This window comes from Drosophila tropicalis, unplaced genomic scaffold (assembly GCF_018151085.1).
Source record: "Drosophila tropicalis isolate 14030-0801.00 unplaced genomic scaffold, ASM1815108v1 contig_169, whole genome shotgun sequence".
Taxonomy (NCBI): Eukaryota; Metazoa; Arthropoda; class Insecta; order Diptera; family Drosophilidae; genus Drosophila; species Drosophila tropicalis.
This window is the reverse complement of record NW_027172614.1, coordinates 109,408-132,371: the sequence shown is the minus strand read 5'-3', so window position 1 is coordinate 132,371 and position 22,964 is coordinate 109,408. Positions and strand designations below refer to the sequence as shown.

Below are 22,964 nucleotides of genomic sequence, written 5' to 3'. Positions count from 1 at the left end.
AAGTTTGCTGCTGTTGTTTTTGTACCGGTTGAGTGTACTATATCCTGGCTGTGCATTGGTTGTTGCTGTTGGGAGTTTTTTTTAGTGCTACAATTTGTAAAGAGTTGGAGCCGAAAATGAAATGAAAAACAAATGAAAATAAAGAGAGGAAAGTGGGCGGCCATAGATGCTGCTGTTGGCTCTATATGTCAGTTGATTTCATTTCACTTTTTGTTTTATTTTCGGACCTCGTTTTGCCTCAACTATTAGTCGAGCTTTGTGCACCGTTCAACTGGAATTTTTGTTCGTTTTACTGTTGATGTTGTTGTTCTAGGATCCCTTTACTGCATAGACGTGTACGAAAAAAAACAAAAAAACAGAACACAGAAAAACCTTGACAGTTGCATTGTTGCCTGGCTCTGAGCGGGAATGGAATTGGAAAACGTTACGTCAGTCAGTTATTTGCATTGCGTAATGGAACACCATCCCAAAACCCAAATCCAAACCCAAACCCAACCCTTGTGTTGTGTGCCTTATCCTTATGCTGGCAGAGAACACTGACCTGTCCTACACACGAAAAATCACACACAAATACACACAGACAAACGCACTATGGCGAATGTAGTTACATCTGCACAAACAAGATGCAGCCGGCTAGTTTTAGTGGGCCCACCGAAAGTTCCTTTCATGTGAATTAGGTGCAGTAGTTGTATTTCTGACTCCAACTTCATGCTAAATGCAAACTCTGACTTTTGCCAGAAAGTTGGTGGTTCTTGGTTCTTGGTTCAGAGTATGCGTGCCCTTTGTCAGGACAGCAAAGGACATTCGCAATGCACTGAACTGCAGTTCGGTGGTAAGAGTTCAGAGCAATACGAGAGAACAGTTGCCAAGCGCCGCATTTTTGAAAGAGAAGCGAAGGGAAAAAATACTTCATGTCCTAGACATAAAATTATATTCAAGAAATGGAAAATGAGTTTTGGGAATTCTGCTGATCTCATCTCGGATAATTAAATCCAACTATTAGTCGGTTCTTACTGTATAAGTCCCATAAATTCGGATCTAAATTGGGACTTGCATATGATCATTTCTGTTGCCAGATTTCTTATTTGCAACAATAATAATAAACAATTAGCGCAGCCAATAATATATACTATGTATAAAGTCAGAGAGAGTCGGAGAGAGAGAGAAACCAAATTCAAAAGTCCTTACAAAAAATTCTGCAAGAGGGAAACGAAAAGGAAGAAGAAATCTACCATCAGCTCTCAACTGGCATCTCTGTTTCTATATCTCTGTGAGGCAACTGCACGTAATACGAGTAAAGCAAGCCAAATGCATTAACAGCCAGCAGCAACTTGCACACACACACACACAGACACACATACACACAATGTGGCGTGGTTGTATATATACATATATATAAACATACATACATAGATACACATACAATACTCCGTCACTAATACACTCGCATATTTATATTTGTGCCATTACAGCCCTTGTTGTTGCTGTTGTACGAGTTTTGAGTTTTCCGAAATCATGAAAGGAGCAGATGTTAAATTTTTATACACAAACGTTGTTGCTGCTGCTGGCTCAGCTGGCGTTGCTGTTGCTGCTTTTTCTTCTTTATGTGCTGCATTATTATTGCTCTCTGCCGCTGGTTTCCTTTCGCACTGCCCTTAGCTCCTTTTTCATCTCCTTGCCATGGTGCTTGTCCAGGCACCCTTCCCTTCTCTCCCCGTGCCATGCCCTCCGCTCTCTCTCTTTCTCTTACTTACTGTTCATGTTGGTTACCAAGCAGCCACAGCACTGTTTTTTTTGTTGTTTTGTTCGTCTTTATATGTTCCTGTTGTTGGTGGCAGAAACTTCAGCTGCTCTTCATTTAACGCGAGTAGTTGGCGAGATCTTTGGACAGTGAGCACTTTGGCAAGTTGAGTTATTTTTTGCTCACTTTACACTTGTTATCCTGGTAAGCAGTTTTACCCCATCCATATAGGAGTTTAATTGTACCAATTTTTTATTTCATACCTTCTATCTCTATGTGGCACTCTTCTTTGTTTTGCCGTTTTTATCCTGCGTCCTTACCTGATTTGTCAATGTCGTCTGAAGTCCTTATTGATGTACCTGGCAAGCTGCATCTCTTCTCTCTCTCTCTCTTGCTCTCTCTCCCACTTTGTTGTGCTCACTGCATATTGGAAACAATGGTTTTCCATTTGGTGATGCTAATCATTGCTAAAACACTATATACACTCACACACTCTCACACACACACATACATATATAGTGGATAAACTATCCCTCAGTTGCATGAGCCAGAGGGGTGTGAGGTTCAAAAGAGATCTCTCCGTTGACTCACAGTGGGTGGGTTTTGTCCGCTAACTGTGCCAGTTCTGTTTTTTTTTTACTCTTTGTTGGTCTGTTGTTGTTTTTACTTATTTTATTCACTTGGCCTAGGCCATGTTACCCAATTCGGATAAAAGGGAAAAGTAAGCAAATTTCAGCAAAAGAAGATATTACTAATGTATATTGAAAGATATTCTGTGAACTTGTGGTAACTCTTTGCGATGTGTGCTCTTTATCATTGAGTTTAATTGTGATCACATATTTTTAAAGCCTATTTGTTTTAATAGATTCGATGTGAAGTTAACTAAAAAACATCGATTTATGTCATAAACGTTTCACAATACATGATTCAAAATGGCAAAGAGAAGTCAGAAATTTTATATATGTATGTATGTACTTACATACAAATACCAATTTTTATGATTTTAAAATAGTTGTATTGCTGGGTGCATGGTATAGCGTAGTCGGCTCCAAGACTTAGTTACTGCATTGGATGTATTTGTGTTTACTTACTTTAATCAGTTCGGTGTGTGGCTAAACTTTTTACCTAGCAAGTTGCCTGCCTACCAGCTGCCCTATTTCCTTCCTTCCTTCCGATTTGTCGATTTGTCAATATGCAATACGCATATTACGCATCAGCAAACCCGCAAACATGGGAAATACAGACAAAAACATACTTACATCATTTAGCCTCCAGCTAGCAGCAGCCCAGAGCATCTCACATCCCCGCAGACATCCTGTATCCTCCGACGTCCATCGACATCGACAACGTCCAATTCAATCCAATGCATGACTGAGCCCTTTTTTCGGTTGCGTTACGTGCGCGTGACACCTGATGTTATTTTACGATTATTGTTTTTGGATTTATGGAACGCAATTGCACTTGCAGCAGCAGCAGCACCAATAGCAACAGCAACGCAAAAAGCAGCAGTAGCAGCAGGTGTTGTTGTTATTATTATTTGTCTTCTTATTGTTGTTGTAGCTACTACTGTTGTTATTGCCAATGTTTTTTGTGGCTGCCGTTGAAACGGATTCAGAATCTGCAGGGACTAAAAACGTTATTACAGATGCATATGTATGAGCGATGAACTATTGATTTGTAGATGTACGCCACGGCCCTACTTCACATAAAACGTTTCATAATTACGAATTGTCTTACACTTTTCCTGATGAAAACAATCTTAAACATTTCGATTGGATCAGAACTTGTTAGGACAGCGAATTTTCTTGTTTACTAAAGTGAAAAAGATCGTGTTCAATGATTTTTTGTAAGAAGCATTGAGGAGTTGTTGTTTTATTGATGCTATGATCAGCCCTCATAAATGCTCGTACCCGTTAACGTATTCATTTTTGTCCATCTTAATTACATATTTAATTTTTCAATTTTGATTTTCGATTTTAAGTTAATTGTAAAGCTAGAGTACAGTATTTATGAGTGTGCATGTCTGTCAGTGTGAATGTGCGTGTTTTGCAAATTTAGTTATCAATTGCAGAAAATCCTTTATCATTTCAAATTTCAACATTTATAATTATAATGATGACAGGACGATTGGCCTCAGCTACGGTCCCAGTACTGGGCCGTTTGGACCTGGGTCTCCATCTTTATCCTGGTAGCGGTCTTAGTCTCGTTTCCAGCTTCAGTTCCTGTTCTTCCCTCGTTTTTAATTGGCGGCTATCGTGCAGACACAACAACTGGGAAACCAAAACGTATCCGCATACAGATTTTGTCCATTGCCCTGGAGTGCAATTAAACGTTTTTGTACGAACTTCTGCTCACATCTCGAGTTGTAGCCATTTGGCAGTTCACAAAGGTTCGAGCAGGTGTTCGAGCTAAAAGCAGGAAAATTGAAATGAGCCAAAAACATTTACTAACAGCAAACATTTAACTAAAATTCGAAAATCAACAGTTGTACGAAATTTAGTTGTGGGTTGTGCCCATAAATAAGCCAGAAAAACAAAAAGAATAAGAAAAGGCCTAGCCGAGTGCTGCATACAAGAGTTGAAAGTTTAACGAACTCGTTAAAACGGGAAATCGTACGTAATTGATAAGGAGTTCAGTGAGGAGCGCTAAGGCAGCGAAACGGTACTTGTACGCACTGGGTTCCCGAGCCCTGGCCAGCTGCTCAACTCTGTTCCTTCAAGATTTATAAGCGCGTTGCGCATACAAGTGTGCGAGGGCAGTAATACAAATTCACAGAAAACTTCAAAGCCAATATACTGTAACTAGTACTGGATGAAAAGTACTATGTAAGTGTTAATGTCATGCTTTGTTCAATGTATCCATATTTTGAATTAGCGTTAAAATCAACAAAACTGATTTTAGGCTTTAGTCCGACTTTCAAGCATAAGTTTCCCACAGTTCTAAGTATGCCCTCGTAGCTCATTTTGTTAAACAAATTTCTCTAAGTACTTACAACAGGAAAAGTAGAAAGGGCCGTGGCTAAATGGCAGGGTCAACATTTATTTTAGGGCACGTATTGTTCGTCCGTCCGATTGACCCCGGTTAGCTAACTAGGCGGATGACTAGGTCAGCCTATTTTCCATTTTGTTTGTGCTTTTTCTCGTAACTTTTGAAACGTTTCAATTGCAGATACTCGACGGTAGTAGCATACCGCGTACCGTTAGGAAGCTATATCTATTTATAAGCATACGTAAAAAGATAGTTCCTTCCCCGAACTGCGAATAAAATCTTAAGCCCTGCTCCGGTATGTTGACGTTTCTCTGCCAGGGTGTTATAATTCGTTTAACCGCAATTATGACACCAAAAATAACCGAAGTGTCCAAGCAATACTTTCCGTGTAACGTGTACCGTGCCCTTGGATATTTCCCCTAACTGAACTAACAGTGAGAGCAGCAGCAGACATCAAAAGCAAAGGGGTAACTCTATGGAAGGTAGACCTGTGTGCTGCTGCTGCAGTGCTGTGAGTTCCTATGTGTTGATGTGACTGTGGTATTCTGGTGGTATTGAGAGCGGTGTATGTGTAGGTACCGGTAGCAACACCTTGGCACTTTGATTACAAGTGTTAAAAAGGGGTAACATACGTCCAATTCAAATATGAATAATAAGGAGATTGATTAAACGATTTGGGACTTAAACTGCATAACTCTGCAATAGGAAACAAACTTGCATTTCAAGCAGGGGGAAATGCACACAGATCGGGGGTATGACTATGACCTGCACCGAGATTTATGTGCAAGTTCAATTTGTTATCACTGAAACTGTCGATGTCCTTTATCTGTGTAAAACAAAACAGGATACTAAAAACTAGCAATGAATCATTGTACAAAATTCAAATATATGGAAAAGGGGTCTAGTGCCTATGAAAGGAAAGTGGGATTACTTCGGAATAAAGTTCTTCTCACAGGATTTGATTTTAAATCTTCTAACTTAAAGTTCCACAATCTAGAGAAGTTTTCTACGTTTGTCCATAGATGGCGTGTGAGAAAGCTATTGGAAAACAGCTTAAAGTTAAAACTGGAGAACCATTAAAGCTATGGCCGAGCTTTAAGCACATGGTTGTTCCGAGATGTATAAATAAAGAAAATCATAACACAGATGGACACTCACGCGCATAATTCCGCCTTGACCATTTGACGAGCCGTATTCTGCTCATTCACGACAAACATCCAATTGCCGCGACTATTGAGCGCCGCTTGTGGCGTTATGAACTGCGACGTGGTGGTACAGAGCGTCGACCGTCCAGGACTTTGGCGCTTGGTACGTTTCTTTTTCAAACTTTGATTGCTTTGTTGATCGGCTTCCACCCCTACAATATCTAAGAGATCCATATTGAGCGAGACATCACGTTTGCTGCGCTCTTCCTGCTGTGCTCCCTGCATATACTTCTTCCTCTCCACTTCTTTGTTTTGCTCTTCCCCCACAAGCTTCTCCATCGTCCTCTGTTTTTGACCTAGATCTCGCACCAGACGCTTTAACCAAAGAGTTGCATTATAGGGAGTTGATTTGCCATTCCCGGCATTACTGTAGAATAATTGACCAGAACCGGAATGTGCACCACCAGCAGGACTACGATGATTACCACGTTGACCCGCACCAGCAGAGGTATAAAATAGATAACTGAATAATCAGAAAGAAGAATTCGCTTATCAATATCAAACATAAATATATTCATGGAAAAAATTATACTTACGTGGGTGCCTCTGTGGTGGGATTACTTAGAAATAGAGGATTTGCAACTCCGCCGCCGCCTATTCCGCCTTCGCCTACTCCAACTCTCTGAGGCGTTCCACCAAATGGTGTCTGATAATTGTATCCATTGAAGTCCGAACTGGTGAAGTCTCGTGGAGGAAATATAGACTTGGGATCATAGAAAACTGGAGTATCATACCACGCCACAGCTGAGAAATCTTCCCAGGTCTCATCTACCAACAATGTAGTAGCCTCATAGCCCCATTTACGTACGAGACTCTTGATGAGATATCTGCAATGGAATCGAAAGCGAAGACAATGAGTAAGTCATGAAAAGGTGTGCTCTGCTCTGCTCCAAGATGATGTAAGGCTAAAAAACAAAGATTTTTCGCTTGATTGCTAACTGGGAGTCGCTGTGTAAAGTGTATATCATGCACTTGATGTGGTTATGCAAGCGCGAAGGGTCTTCCGTCTGGCTGTCTGTTTGAGTGACAGACAAGTGCTTGAAAATTTAAATGTTGCCCAAGTCCATCATAACATCGGTATCATAATTAATATGCAATCGTGAAGGAAAAACGCAAATATTTAATATCGTAAATTATAAATTGCAGTTACCGATCGCATCTTATCCAAAATGACCATTGAATGCGAATCACGTGCCACACTATAAAGTTGTTAACCCATTTGAAGGTATATCGTGGGCTATTGGGCCCATTTTCCAAAAAGAGCCCGGTAAAAACGAACATAATATATAAATGCATAGTTGGGTTTCCTTATACCGATATTTTTATACCATGCATCAAGAGTGCGAAATTTAACATGCTCAAGGAAATTGTTCCGATGTGTCGATATGTCCGTCGGTGAACCAAAAGGGCGGAGTTGGCCGATCGCGGCGCTAAAGTGCTCCTGTGTGATTTAATTGGCATGTGAAAAGAAACTAAAAGACCGATGAATTTGGCCTTGTGAATTTAAACAGTTGTTTCATTTGGTACATGGTATACTAAAGTCGGCGCGACAACTTCTTTGATCCATTTGTTATACCCACACAGAATGTGGTTTTTGTTTACAAAATTATGCAATTCGAAATTCCAAAATCCTCAAAGTAATCAAAGTGTCTGTTAAATTGCTGAGACGGCGCCGCGCTTATCAACAACGGCATTACCATTACTTATCAGTAAGTAATGCACATTTTATTTAAATCCAAGCAATTGTCTAAAAATAGCCCTACACAAACCAGTTTCAAAACAAGTTGGTGTTAATATTGTGATCCAATGCTTCAAATCTTATACTCTTCAAATTCGAAGAAATTTGATAGTTGTGTGACACTGTCATGGTACTCACTGCGTAAGGGTATCACTACGCCAGTATTTGCCAAAGCAAGCTCAAACATACATACATATATGTACGTATACTATATTAGTATATTTTCGTTGACGTCGTCATCGACGTCGCCAAACCAAGTGTCTTGAACTGTCAATTCAAGTTTATTGGGTCAAGGAGCTCCCCCCTAACTGGCCGAGACCGCAGCTGCTACGTACGGAAGCAGCCGCACCAGGCAGTATCACCAAAGCCAAAAGCCTCCACAATAGATTCGAGTTTACTCGCTTATGTTAATTTTAAAAACAAAAAACTAGTTTTATTTTTTATTTTATTTCAAATTCAAACTTTAGTTTGTCTCGTGGCCAAACATTTTGTTTGAAATGCACTTAATGATGTTGATAATACACACGCACGAACCTCAACACACTCGAACACACGAGGGTGAATCGAAAAATTTCTGGAAACATTTGTTGAAATATCACAAGCCAAGAAACCAGTTGCTATACTAAATATAGTTCATCTCTAAAGTGTGAACACTTTTTTTCATAACGTCTTTTATTTTTGAATGGTGAATTACTTAAACGCATCTAAAGACTAAGGTTAACACTCTTATTTTGTAAGTGCAGACCAGTAAATTGGTTATTAAAATAGACGTATTAGTTTTATTGGATTTAGCGACTTACGTAGGATAGTTGTCGGCATGTTCGCAATAGGTTTTGCCTGGCCGGGCACAGCTGGGAGTCTGTCCAGGAGGAGCTGGTAGAAATTGGCAAGGGGGTGCTCCATATAACCCGCATGATGGCGGCCCCGGTGCGGAGGTGAGAGCTGCTGAGATACGAGCTAATATCTATGAAGTAGATCGACAGATATGCATATATTGAGCAGGAGGTGCAAAATGATTGAACACTTACCACTAAAGTACAGAGAATCCCATTATTACTACTCGAAGTGTGAAGTCGTTTAATACTTTTTGTCATTGTCAATTCATTCGCTGTTTGTTTTGTCTGATTTGGTTTGCATTTGCATTTGAAGTTGATTTGCAGTTCAGAAAAAAGAGCGCAATCTTATTTGATCTACAAGAATTTTGAGAGATAACCAAAAATACAAATTTAGAAATGACATATAATAATATTGTTGGAATACCATTGTTTTGTAAAGTGTCATTAACAATGCAGACTTAACTAATGGCATAAGTCCCTTACAAATGTTAAACAATTGGTTTTGCACCGCTCAACAAACAAACCATAGCCAAATAGATGCGTTTAGCTAATTTAGCTTTTGGCCTGAAAATGTATTGTTTGACGCCAAGTTCACTTCGGTTCAGTTGTGTTGAGTTCATGTAAAGTTTCTTGAAAGCCAAGTTAAACAATCTCGTAAATTGCTAAAATAAATTGCTAAAAGTGAAAGCGAAGTGACGACAACGTAAGTGCACACACACTGACGCAGAAAGACTTTATTGTTGTAGTAGTAGAAGTAGTTGGACGCTCATTAGACTAAGCATAGATCGTAGTAGATAGACACAGTAGGAGACAGTCGGACACGCCCACAAAAACACAAGCAGAATCAATTGTGCTACTGTGTGGAAGTCTATTGGAAAGGCGGTACTTCTAGTGTTGATTTAAGTTGTCGACTAATGGCAATAATTAAACGAATGCTAATGTAGGATATTAGATGCTAATCGCTGAAATTGAAGTTAGCGTGAGACATGAAGTGTGGGGTTTTCCCTCCACCACAAATGCACAGCGGTTATTTTTATGAAAACAACCGTTATCATCTCTTAATTAGCAACTAGAGCAGTTGTAATCATCATTAATAATGTGAAATAAAAGATTTCCAATCAACTAAAATTTAACAGCACGCAGGTAATGCCATACAGAATAAAAAGAACAATTTTAAGGTTTGCTTCAATTTTTAAATACACTTACTGAAATTCGATTACGATCGGCCAAACAAACATACATATGTTTGATATATAATCGAGTAAGTTTTGTTGGACAAACTTTTTCGTTATTCATGCAATTAACACCAAACTAATACGAATACACTTAATAAGCTTTATTTCACATTTTAGTTCATATATACATATTTATTGCGTGACAAAATCTTGCAGGGGGATATAAAGCTAAAATTGTCCAAAGTAAGCTCTGTCCTCGGGTCTCTTAAAAGAATGGGGTGCACAAGTCACAAACCGGATCTTAAGGTAGTATGGGTGTGATACAGATATAACTTTGGCGAACAATTGATTTCCAACAACAAGAATCCACTATTGTGGCATATCATTGCGCTCAATTGAAATAATTTGAATAAAATGTAATGCGAATTGTCTAAACACCTGCTCGACTGGTCTGCCTGTCGGTCTATCTGCCTGCTGGTTTTAGGATTTCCGGGATCGCTGACTATAATCAAGGCTCTTACAGAGACGGTTTGACTTTCGCTATTAATCAATCAACGTTACCACTGTTTTTGAGTTTTACGCAGAAATATGCCAATAATCTTTACCATGCCAGGCCGTTTGATATCTTTGTCATCTGCTAATGGACCGAACTTGCAGTTCATACATAGAGTTACACGCCTACGTCCGCAATGGGTATTTCCCATCGAAAAAATGCTCGCCAACCAGTTCAATCATATAAATCATAAAATAGCCAAATGAAGTTGCTTGAAAATACCTTCTTCTCCTATTTTGATTTTTGGCTGCTTTTTTACATATATTTTTTATAGTGTTAATATTGGCTGTATATATATTTGGCCATTTACACATAATTCCATTTGATTTAAGCTCTTAGTGAACTTCCTTCGATATGCTTCAGTTTTTTTGACCCTGAAAATCGATCCGTTGATACCCCTACAGATATAAAAATTCATTTTCGCAACGTTGAATCAGACTTGAAATCTTATGAGTTAGCTTACTTATTTCCTGCGATCGGCAGAAATTTTCTATTCCCTTCATACTCTAACACATAGTCAAAAGTGTACAGTGAATAAAACTCTTTTAGTGCCAATTTCAATAAAATGTTGTCATCTATGCCTTTACCTTCCAACAAGACTTGTGCGTCATCCACTGTCTCATCTTCCAATTGAGCATAGAAATTACTCTTTTGAAGAACAACCAACAAATTCAGAGTCAAAATTAATATAAAATAACTTATTACGAGTTCCTTTATTTATATCCATTTAGACTCTATGAAATGAAGGTGTAAAGTTATCTAGTACAAAGCAAGAGACAGGTGTCTATTATTGCAAATGTAGCAATATTTCTCATACTTACGTATGTAAGTAAGATGTAGGATCAGGGAGGAGAAGCCGAGCATGACGCGAGGGTGCTAGCGATGTCTGGATGTCCTTGATGAAGAGTTGAATCAAATCTTATTCAACCTCAATGTGTCCAAAGGATTTGGTTCTTGTTGTTAGTTTTTTGTTCAAGTGAAAGATGTTCATTAACTGAATGCTTATAAATTCAATAGAGTCCTTTTTACAGCGATTCGCAAAAAAGTTTTTTTGGGCAAAACTAAAGAACGCCTTTCAAACTGAGTAGATTTCACCTAATTGATTTCTGACACTAATTTGCCTGTAAACGCACATACACACACTCCCTCACGCACCGGCCCACACCCCCCGTCGAATAGTTTATAGGTATTCCAAAAAGACAATGGGTCGATAGCTAGAGATCGACTTCATTATAATTTTTTAAACATATATTTTATACTTGAGTTAAACTGAGAAATTAAGCACGACTTTTCAAGGCTAAAACGATACTCTTTTTTTTGTTTTTATTTTACTGATATCTTGTCTGCATTTGGCAGTTTTTTTTTTTTTTTTTTGTATCTTATACTTTGTGATTTGCTTCATTTGATTTAATTTGTGAGGTTTCTTAATTTCGGTTACATGTGTTTTTTGTGTTTTTTTCATCTCTCTCTTTATTTCCAAAAATGTTATAATAAATCAATGTTTGCTTAAAGCTTGGATGTTAATGCAGCGATTTTGCTGTTTCTTCATTCGTTTTATTTTTTGTTTCTAATTTTTCTTTTTTTAATTTTTATTGTGGTTATTTAATTTATTAAATTTTTTGGTGCCAACAGATAAGTCAAAACTGAAAATGAAATTGAATTTGAATCACAGCGACGCATTATTAATTACTCACCTGGCTAATTATGTTTTCGCTTGTTTTGTTTAATATTTTGTCTTTCAATCAAAGATATTCAATCAAATCTCTTTACTATTCTGACATAATGTTCGCACTGCACTTGCTTCAATCCACATTTATTTAGTGTCTTTTCCTTTTGCTTTTTGTGTAATTTCTCTTTTCTTGTTTGGTTTTCGGTTGTCTTTTTCAAAAATCTTTTTCACTCTAAAATTTGTCTAATTAAAAAACTTAACACGTATAAAAAGCACAATAACAAATACAACAAAAAAAAATACAAAAAAAAAAAAAAAAGACGATAAGCGGCAGGGAGGCAAAAATATTTTGTTGATCTCGGGTTTTGGATATTTTGTTTCGGTATTCGGTTTTCGTATCACGCGCTAGCCAATGTTCACGGCTGCAGCTCATAGGCAACTGAGCGAGAGGGCCAAACGCGCGGCCCAAACACAGACATAGCCAAGCCCAGCCGCAACCGCAGCCACAAACAAGCCCCAGACCATGGTGATGACGCCGTGAGACGTCATTACTTGAAGCGTTCGGCAACTCGGGCGCACATAATGCCGGCTTTTCATCTTTGTCTTTCAATTTTTGGAATGCTGCAACCTCTGAACTTTTGTGATTCATATATTTATGCATACGCGCAGAATGCGAATACAATGCGAATGAGTGATATTCGTATGTTTGCATATAAAACTTCCACCGGAAGTTCATTATCAACATCTAGGCAGAAGCGGCCACAGCAAACAATAAAGCGACCGTATTTTATTTATTGAGAATTTTTATTGTGTTTTACATTGTTACCAATGTGCAAACTGTAATCGAGTGAATCTATTTGAATTGTTAATTTTTTGCGGACTTCTTATACCCTTTCCTTTGGTCGGGTTGGTATGTGAGTTCTTGTTCGGTCAGCGCCAATTGGAAAAGAAAGTAGGAATGAACAAATAAACAAACATATTCTAAAATATTTTCAAATTTCATGATGAAATAAATAAGTGTTCTACACACTTTGTAACAATTATGGATTTATTTGATTTAAGATGATTGTTAATAATTTGAAGCTTTGTTCCAAACCTAAAATGTGTATCCATTGCCATGGATAAAATTGTTAGGCTCTCTGTTTTTTCTTCTTTTGCAAATATTCATTATGTTAGCTTTGTGATTTTTATATCCAATGAAGGCCGTTTTTTTATTTTTTTTGTTGAATATATCTGATTTTGCTGCTGATGGGGCCGCTGGTGGAGTTGCTTTATATTTTAATCTTCAAATGCAGACACATTCAGTGACAATTCACACCTGCAATAACCATCAGCATCACCATCTCTGGAGAATATAAAAAAAACAAAAATATTTTTCACACGAGCCACACATTGTTGGGACTTCTCTTTGTGAAGCAAAGTCAAGGAACTCTTCTACCAAGGTATGAAAAGGAAAGGACACTTTGCGAGGCTAAAAATCTTCATCATCTTTTATCTTTCTTCTTCTTCAAATTTTGTGTTATTAGTTACTATTTGCGTTTTTGTTGTTTTTTGTTTGTTGGTTGCTTTTTTTGTTTCTGCAAAACTTTCACAAAACGACCTAGAGTATATCACGGCATTCCCCATCACATCACATGTGTGCGTGTAGAAAACTACGGGAAAACCCTCAATCTGTTGGCAGCCGTTTTTGGCGGCTCTTATCGAAAATGGGTTTTAATGCGTTTTTAAGTCAAATTAGTGGCTTCATCAGATGGCCAGCCAAATGATCTCAGATTTAGCTACCCCGGCATCACTTAAGCTGCTCATTAATCAAAAAGGCCTGCATCTGTGGTATCGAGACCGTTTTTATAAAATACGTAACTCATTGAAGGGTTCCGTTTGGCCTCTACACCCGTCAAACTCTATTATGGTTATTACTGGTCTATTGTGGTTAGCATAGTTTAGCTTCAATTACGAAATTGTTAATTGGAGGCTGACTGGGTGTCTATCTACCTAGACTATTGCGTTGTCATCGCTGGCATTGCTAGCATTGTGGCCACCAATGCCTAGTTAGCTAATGAAACCATCGAAAAACCATTACTGCTGCCTTTGGCATAATTTTGCGACTCCACTTGAAAGTGCTTATAGTCAATTAAGTAATAAAAATGAAAATGAAATTTTAGTTTTAATTATTTTGATCTTATAGACCATATGTCCCTAAGTCTTCATTTAATGGCTGCCCAATTTTATGTTTATATCGCCAATTATTGGAAAACCGCGGCAAACAATGAAAATTGAAAAACTACAAATGGCATAAGGAGGAAATCCTGTACTTGAAATCTCTTCACCATATCTCTTCTCTACAATGTCTTCAAAATATAGGTAGATATGATTGTGTATTTAACCGACTTACGTGTTGTTGCAGCACTTGTGCTTAAAGCTTTTATGATGTAGTATTGAAGCTTAAAGCATGTCAATACTTGTGTAGATAACGGGTCGAAAAACATGCGGTTATAAATTAATAAATTTAAGTCAAGATAAAAGTGCGAGAGCACTCTTTCTGCATAGTTCTGTTTCGATTCATGTTATTGGAGCTATACGAAATACATAAGTAAAGTACAAAATTTATGTTCCTTAATTGTGTTGTCCCTGTCGCACGAGCAACTAACTTCTTTCTATACCTAACATCCTGACTGGGCATTCGGCATCCGAAACTTTCTTACACTCCTTCATCATAACTGGCTTAAATGAGAGATCAAAGCCTAATATAAAAGTATTGTCCATATGCTTTAAATTTATGCGTAATGTGTTCTGGTGCTGCGCACGCACTAAATGCCCATAAATAAGAAGGCATAAAGAACAAACAATGAAAAGGGAAAACAGTGCGAAAACTTTCCTTTACTGATAACTAGAAGGAGCAAAACCATACAGAAAAGGAGCACCGAAATATTTGTAACTTCAGAATAAAGGAAAGACATTGAGCACAGGCGAAAATTAACACGAGAAAAGAGAACCAGACACTGTCAGACAGGCAGCCAGTAAGACAGTCACAGAGACCGTGGGAGAGAGCAAATGCGAGAGCGAGTGTAGGAAAAAGTTTTTCTTTTCAGTCGTGGAAAAGCTAATGCAAAGCAGTGCTCTCAGTGGAGTAACGACCACAGCTGAAAACGGACGTCTCTGTGGGTAAACGAATTAGTCTTTCGGTCGCTTATCTGTCGTATTGTCGGAGAATTTTTCGTGTTTTGGTCAGTACGGAAAGCAAAGGGCTAACTCTGACGCTAAACATCATCATCATCACCGCGGAGAAACAGAACAACAAAGTGAATTAAAAATATTAAGCTTTTTTTTTCGGTGTTTCACCTTGAAATATATAAAAGGAAATATAAAAACAAGAAAGTGTAAGTTTGAGAAGAAAATCTATCGTTAAATAAAAGAAATGATTATAAAAGCCTGGCAAGCGAATTTAGCAAACAAAAAATGTGTGTAGAAACTTGCAGGAAAATAAATTAAAAAATGAAAATTAAAAAATACCGACCTACAAAAATGAAAATGAAATAAATGAAATTGGCCAAGAGTAAAAGAAAATAAGCAAGCGAAATAAATCAAGTGTGACAAAAGGCAGAAAGAAGAAATACATAAAGTACATATGTATACATATGTGAAATATACTACATGTTTAGCTCGCAAATCTAAAATCAAACTGAAATGAAAAATGCTTGTGACTTTAGGCAAGAGTGCAGAAAATTTGGCCATTGCAGTCAATCAATTGATTTTTCTTTATTATCGGAGCGATTCGAAAACATTTGCCGCAGCTTCAATTCTGATTTTTGTCAAGACTCGCCGAAGTGGGCCAAATAATGAAACATTAATAATGCTGCCATAACATCAGCGTAATCAGCAAATACAAATAGTCGGAGAACGAGATACGGAGGCAGGGATTGGGACTGGCAAATGTCAGGAGGGGGGAGTTCGGCAAAAAAACTAGATTCACAACAAAATATATTGCCAAGTGGAAGCAGAAGTTTACCAAGAACATTTTAAGGCCTCCCTAAATCTAAAAGACAGAGTCTAAAGGGGGATGATTAAGATGGGAATGGTTCTAGACCATGGCGTCAAAACGGAAAAAACACGGTCTAAAAGTCAGACATAGAAGCGGCGACGCAATACTCATAAAAGGAAAACAAACAAAAATCATAAATTCGTATGTCACAAGTAAGAGATGGGAGAGATAGCGAAACGGGAGACGGGGACAGGAAGGAAAGAAAGGGCAGGAGAAAGTTCGCTAGAGAATAGAGTGAGGCTTACATGTGTGGCAAAGGAAGGGATATGTTTTGGATGTAGATGTTTATTCCTAATTTATTCATTAGTTGTAATTAATCAAAACTGCCGAATTTATATTAATAATTGGGCCTCTAGAGTCCTATGGATAGCAGCATAATCATTTTGAGCAATAGGAATCGGTTAAGCATATCGATTCAATTATTGGCGTTATATGAGGCATTTAGAGTACAGTTTGACTGTGGCGCGTGTGAGTGGAAATTAGAAAAGCCTTTAAACTAAAAGCTGCAATGGAAGTTGGCCAATTAGGCATGTAAGCAGTAAGGGCATACAACGCACACACTTACACATATATGTATATACACACATACATATACGGGCACGCACTCACTTCTACATATATATGTAAGTTTATATGTATTTTGTCACGTTTTTCACTTGACTAAGGTCAAAAGTTTGGTAGCCATTGCCGTTTTTCCGTCTCCCATCTTTCGTCTTGGTCTCCACCTTCGCCTCCGCCTCCGCCTCCAACACTGTCACCGCATTCGTCTCTATCTACTTTGCCTCAATCAGCCTGAACTTGATGCTGTCTCGCTGATGTTTTTGTCGACATTTTTTCTGTCTCTGGCGAGGCTGCAGCTTCTATTTATAATTTTTTCAAAAAAAGCACAGCCAATAAAAAATCTTTTGAGAATAGAGAAACCGAAACATACTATAATATGTTCAAAATTAATTAAGTTTTGGAATAACTGGCTAAGAACTTGAATCTTCTATGCCGCTAATTTCTCTAATAAGTAATTTAATTTTGCTAAACATGATAATAGAATAGTCCGTATATGTATTACCTGCAAGAGAAACTGAGGAAGTGCAGACGAGAGAATAAGGTCAGAACACGCAGGAGCAGCAATCTGCGAAAAAGAATTTTATACAAAACGTACGCACAATAGACGCAAGGAAAACAAACCACAAAATAAGAGACAAACAGAGATAGAAACGCGAAACGAGCGGGAGCGATGGATAGAGAGAGAGAGAGACAGGAAGATAGAGAGAGAGAGGAGAGTCATCGCTGAGAGCTGTCGCTTCCTTCCAAAACGCTTTCCCTTCCAAAATAACACATTTCGTTTCGTAGTTCGGTAAAAGGATTTTGCTGGCTTGGAAGCGTTTTCGGTTTCGGTTTCGTTTTCATTTTCATCGCTTTTCTCTTTGTTCGTTCCGTCATGGTCGCTTTTCGTTGTCGGGTTTTGCGCTTGTACTTCAACTTGGAGTTTGGCTCGGTTGTTGGCTTAGTTCGTGGCTAGACTTTGGAGCGTGCTGTGCTGAAAATTGTGAAAAGCGGACCAAACACCCATACACACTCACACACATTCACACACATAGTCACTTAGAGCAGAGACTTGGTCTGACCCTCTTTAAATTTCTCCCCCTCTCTCCATTATTACCACCCATATATTGTCAAAGCAAATAAAATGAAATAATTGAAATAATTGTATATATAATACAAAGTTAAAACAAAAGTTGAAAGAATTTTTTTTAAGTGGAAGTGAATTCAAAAAAAAAAAAAACTGTAAAGCACTAGTGAAGAAAGAAAGTAAGGCGTGTTCCACCATACACACACACGCGTATACTCACACACGTATACGCACACGCACACACAGGCACAACGAGGGAAAAAATTTCCCAAAAAGCAAAGGCAGACAGATAGGCGGAAGAAACTTCTGTAAATTTCATAAAATTCATGGCCTAGCCACTATATGCATTACCATAATGCTAATGCCAAAGGCAATGAAGGACAGAAAAAATGGAGGGGGAATGCAAGTGGTGGGAGATGGGACTGTCGTCGGGGTTGCACATTGAATGGAATAAGTTTTTCATTTTTCCATTTATTTGTTTGTTGTTTCTTTCTTCTGGTTTTGTTGTTATTTCATATGACGCAGAAAATACTCGTACAAAAGAGCAAAAAGTACATGTTTTAATAAGGAAGTGTGATTTAGGATTACAAGTTATCTCATTTTCATTGCTTGAAAGATTTGCTCCCTGCTGATCTTCTCTATTTGCGTGTGTAACAGTGTGGGTGTTTGTGCGAAAAAGCCTATTATATATCAATTTAATTTAACAGCGCGAGTGTCTGTGACAACTTTTTTTCACAATTTTTTTTAAGACTTCCTATACAAGTTCAATATTAATGGAATTCAATTGAATCAAAAAATGTAATCAATAATGATTTCAGACTATATCTAAAACCTTTCTATAAAAGCGTTCAAAGGGCCAATGCCCCTCACCAACTTAGCTGGTAAGTACTTGAATTGAATAAAACTAACATTCACAACCAGCATTTGCAATTTGTGTATACTCTCACAATTTTCCCTCAAACAACAGAGGGAGTCATGCAAAGGTTAGGATATTTGCCTGTATATTGTATGTACATACATTTCCATGGTTTGGTAAAAAACGAATATCTATAATTATGACACAATCTGAGCAAACACATTTGCCAAGTTGTCAAACGGCGTTAATGGGATTTCGGGAAGAGCCGAGTTGCTCGTGGTTAGATAAGCATACCGAAAATAAATGCTAATACTCATTGTAGTTGAATGCCAATCAAAATGTGATGTGCGGCAATATTGTGATAAGGTTACTAACACAGACTGGCGAAATTTTATGGGTCTCTAGTATGTAGCCGAATAGATTGGAGTCACGGTACAAACGTTGCAGGTGCGGCTCGAACCGTTAAGAGCTTGAGTCTGGACTCCGTAGTTCTAACACAATCTACCTAGATGTGTAAGCAGCCCAAGTGCATGCCGTTCTTAATGGTCGGAGATGGTATGGTGGCCCAAGAACAAGGTACAGGCGTGGTCATTTTTCATAAGGCAAAACTAGAACAGAACAATTCCCTAGGTGATTGACAGGTGGTTAAAGCCCTATTTTAAAGGACAGTGTGGGGCGGCACAATAAACGAAAATGAATGCAGTACAGTTCCCATAAAAGTAGCATGCAAGGTCTATAAGTGAAATTGACCTAATTTTTGCTTAAACGTAAAACATCCATACAATCGCCTTACCATTTCACTCATCAAATTGGAAACTATTGGAAACTAATAATGGCTCTAGGTTAATCAGTTATGGCAAATTCAGCTGCACTCTCGTTCTTCATTGAGGATATAAAGCGGAGTGGTTGGCACTTTCATTATTGCCAACATATTGTCGAATCGTTTTAAATGAAATTAGCAAAAACAGCTGAAAATGTAACCCTTCGGTTTCCTCTGTAACTATCACTGATCGCCGTATATCTTGCTGTAACTGGGGATAACCTTTTTATACACCAGAAGATATTCGGTCTCATCCTCCTTTTCAGTGCCTTCTCCTCTGGCTGAGGCAAACACTTGAGCGAAGTCAGCGAAGCGCACTTCCATTCATGTTTGCGAAGGCATATAATCAATATTTGGCAAGCAGCCGAATTGCATATGACAAACAGTGACAGCTCCGAAAACTACACGATATACAGTGACTAAAGACTACAAGTACATATATTTATAAAATATAATATCTACTCTCACCAAATATAAGTTCTATATACGCGTTGAAACATATCGCTGGCTTTGGTTCCAAAAACTATAAATTAATAAATAAAGAACGTTTTCTTTTCTTAAATTATATTTTCAAATCTAATGTGCTGAATATGAATTATTTTCACAACAATTTAAACCAAAATTCTGCATCTCAAGTAAATCCAATTTGAGACTTGCTTTAGTTAAGATTTCAGTTGCATTTTCTAAGTTGCACTTTGGCTAGAAATAAAAATCAATGACAGCGACGACAGTCGAGGAGAAGTCTTTTTAATACAGAATATTATTTTTCAGTCGAAGTTTTTGGCACACATGCAAGGCTTCTTAACTTGCTCCTGCCTTGCTATTGGTTCCTTTCCTGTCGTGTGAAATTTGAAAAGTCTCTGTCGCTGCAGTATCTGCAGGTACATGACTTCGTGTGGGAGACGCTACTCTTCGAATCAGCCAGAGCTGTCTTGAAGCGCAGACGATAAACAAAATTCAATTGAATTTTCATGTGTGTGTGTGTATGTGTGTGGGCGAGGAAAGTAGTGAAAACTTTGTGTTTGTCCCCCTTTTCCTAGTTCGTTTCTTTAAGGCTTGTTTGTTGTCATTACAAAATGGCAGTGCGCCACAAATTTCTCCTTTTTAGGATGGGTGCGGATTTCTTCGTCCTGTCACAGACTTTTGGAGCCTTATTTCAGTTTTTTCGTATTATTTATACATATTTCTATCTGACTGAAACTTCAAGCAAAAATGCATTTGCAAAATGAGTGCCAATTGCTGCTTTCTGCCAACCGGCAAAACAATATTATTCAGATTATGTGCTCAACGCGGCGGATACTTAATGCTATTAATCTTATGTTTAACAGAATACGTAGCTAATTTGCATTGCTTTAAATGTACAAAGGCAGCCAAAGATTAATTGTTGGTCATATTTAGCTTCCTTTGGGCAATTCGTCATTGCCTTCTTTCCGCTCAGCTCGAGTCGATTCAGTGCTTGCTTTAGTTAACTGCCGGGGAACTTACTCTAAACTGTTGACACAGCAGTGTACAAAAGCAACAAAAGGCATTGAAACACTCGATATTCAAAAAGTAGATACATGAAACGATATAATTGCTCCCACATTGTTTCTGGGCCTTTGCAAACGAATGCAAATATGTGACTAAAAAGCCTTTAGCAATAAAACTAAATAAGATGATAAAACAAAACATTCACTGATTGTTGCAAAACAAGCCTAGATAGCTTAAGAAAATATTACTACGTTATCATAAATGAAAATTTGTGGTTTTTTTCCCCATTTAATTGCTTTGCTCATGGAGCTCCGATTGTTGTTATTTTGCTATTGATTGTTGACTTGTAGATTTTCTCTCCCTAATCGATTCGTTGTCGTGGTGGTCCAATACTAAACACTGGCGGAAATGATGCATATAATAAGAAGGGAAAACAAGTGGCCATTAACGTCGTATAATGTTAATGGTGGGAACTTTTTATTGTTTTTGAGGCAATGATAAGTGTCTAAACATTTTACCATCTCGGTCTTTGCATTCACTAACTGAATCCTCTGTAGACATGGGAAAAAAAGCAGCATTAACAACTAGATCGTATATACACGACCAATAAGACATGTCTTTCTGCTTGTTTGTATGAGATCGCTTGTCGTTTCAAAGCTGCAAGCGCAACCTTGTCCACATCCATGATGGTTATAACGGCGAACAAGAATACTTTTCTCAGTTAAAATGAATTAATCAAATCATTCCGTTTTATTAGTAAAAGCTTTGTTAACTTTTGATGCGCATATATTCGTAAATGCATCTAACCAAAATGGCATATTACAACCACTTTCCGTTAAAATGTCAAAAACAACCTCCGCGCATATATTCTATATTTACACGTTTAGGTTTATATGTACAAACATATATCTCTTTGCCTTTGTCCTCCTGTTCTGAATCTCTAACGACACATACAAGTATACAGGTATATTTATATGTAAATGCTATAAATATTTTCACCCAAGGTGCACGGACACGAGATGCTTCTAACTGTATCCACCTGGTGGTGGTGCTCCCGTTCTCCTTCGTTGTGACAGTTTACTTATTTGCTTTCGCCCAGTTATCGCCAGCATGCTAGGAGCATGAACTAGAACCATCGCAGCGTAACGTAGAGGCACCATGGTCCCAAATAGAGTTATATTGCCACACATTGGGCCAATTGAAAAGCGAAACTTAAAAAAAGGCACATTTTCATTTTGTGGAACACAAAATTATTACTTCTTTTCCCCCCTTAAATTGTAGAAATGAATATTACTATCAATGAGCTTTAGTTGTAAACCTTTAACATAAGTATGATTTACCTAGCATCCATACACTAGCCTGGGCTTCGAGCCTGGATCCTTTGTTCACTTGCCTAATTGAGACAACTCACTTAACAAGGAGTGGAAAAAAATGAATTTATTTACATATGTATACAGCTTGGTTTATCACCTACAAAAGGACAATTGCCTATGACTGTTTTCTAACTATGACCCACTGTGAATTAATAGCCATTTCAGTTCGTTGAAGATGTAGCTAAAGATGAAGACAAAGGGACAGATAAATAAATGGTATGGGATGAGTAACTCTGCTGCTATGTATGGCAGTTGACTACCGTTTCTTGGTTGTTTGTTGTTGCTAGCCGTTACTATTTAATGAGCACTAAGCTAAGCCGCAGGTTCCTGTCTAGGTATCTTCGTTCTACCTGACGAGTGGGCGTTAGCGGCCTTCATCTCTGCTTTCTGCAAATGGATTCTTGTGTCAGCTATTGCCTAATTTTCGAGCAAGTTTGCCGATAAACTTGGCTCGATGCTTGTGTTTTTTACGACAACAATTTTCTAAATTTAACTCTTTGGGCTGCATTGACCTCCAAAGTCGAGAGCCATAAATAATCAGAAACGGCACACACACTTGAATTTCCTTTTATTTTTGCACGAAATTAATTTTGTTAAGAGCCTTTGGGTAAAGTTTCTTTTGTTTTTTGCTTTCACTCGGGCTTCCTCTTTGCATAGGCAAATATAAATTTAATTGAATTACTGCATATTAATACACTTAAAAGCATTGAGCATAATACGCTGGAAGGTGGTTTTTACACACACGCAGAAGATCGCAACGAAATCAATAAAACAGAAAAGTTTATTTAAATAACAATAATAAAAATCAATTTTTTAATATCCACCATGACAGCACTTGTCGTATAAATTAAAAAATGATGTTTATTTATTTGAA

The 22,964-nt window shown here is 37.9% G+C and overlaps 2 protein-coding genes across 2 annotated transcripts in view; one reads left to right on the top strand and one right to left on the bottom strand.

Annotated features, from left to right (window-relative positions):
* Positions 1–3,666: 3,666 nt before the first annotated feature.
* spz5 (spatzle 5) lies at positions 3,667–12,104 on the bottom strand. The gene is made up of 6 exons (XM_068283813.1): positions 11,931–12,104; positions 8,701–8,862; positions 8,473–8,636; positions 6,471–6,761; positions 5,888–6,397; positions 3,667–4,149 (listed from the first exon to the last, which is right to left on the bottom strand). Exons 2-6 carry the CDS (start codon positions 8,764–8,766, stop codon positions 3,981–3,983), a joined length of 1,200 nt encoding a protein of 399 aa, XP_068139914.1. The 5' UTR covers positions 8,767–8,862; positions 11,931–12,104; the 3' UTR covers positions 3,667–3,980.
* Positions 12,105–15,042: 2,938 nt separating this feature from the next.
* Shab (Shaker cognate b) overlaps positions 15,043–22,964 on the top strand; it is a 59,858-nt gene continuing 51,936 nt past the window's right edge. The window contains exons 1-2 of the mRNA XM_068283807.1: positions 15,043–15,282; positions 18,279–18,452. The gene's annotated coding sequence lies outside the window, so the exon portion shown is untranslated. The remainder of the gene's footprint in view (positions 15,283–18,278; positions 18,453–22,964) is intronic.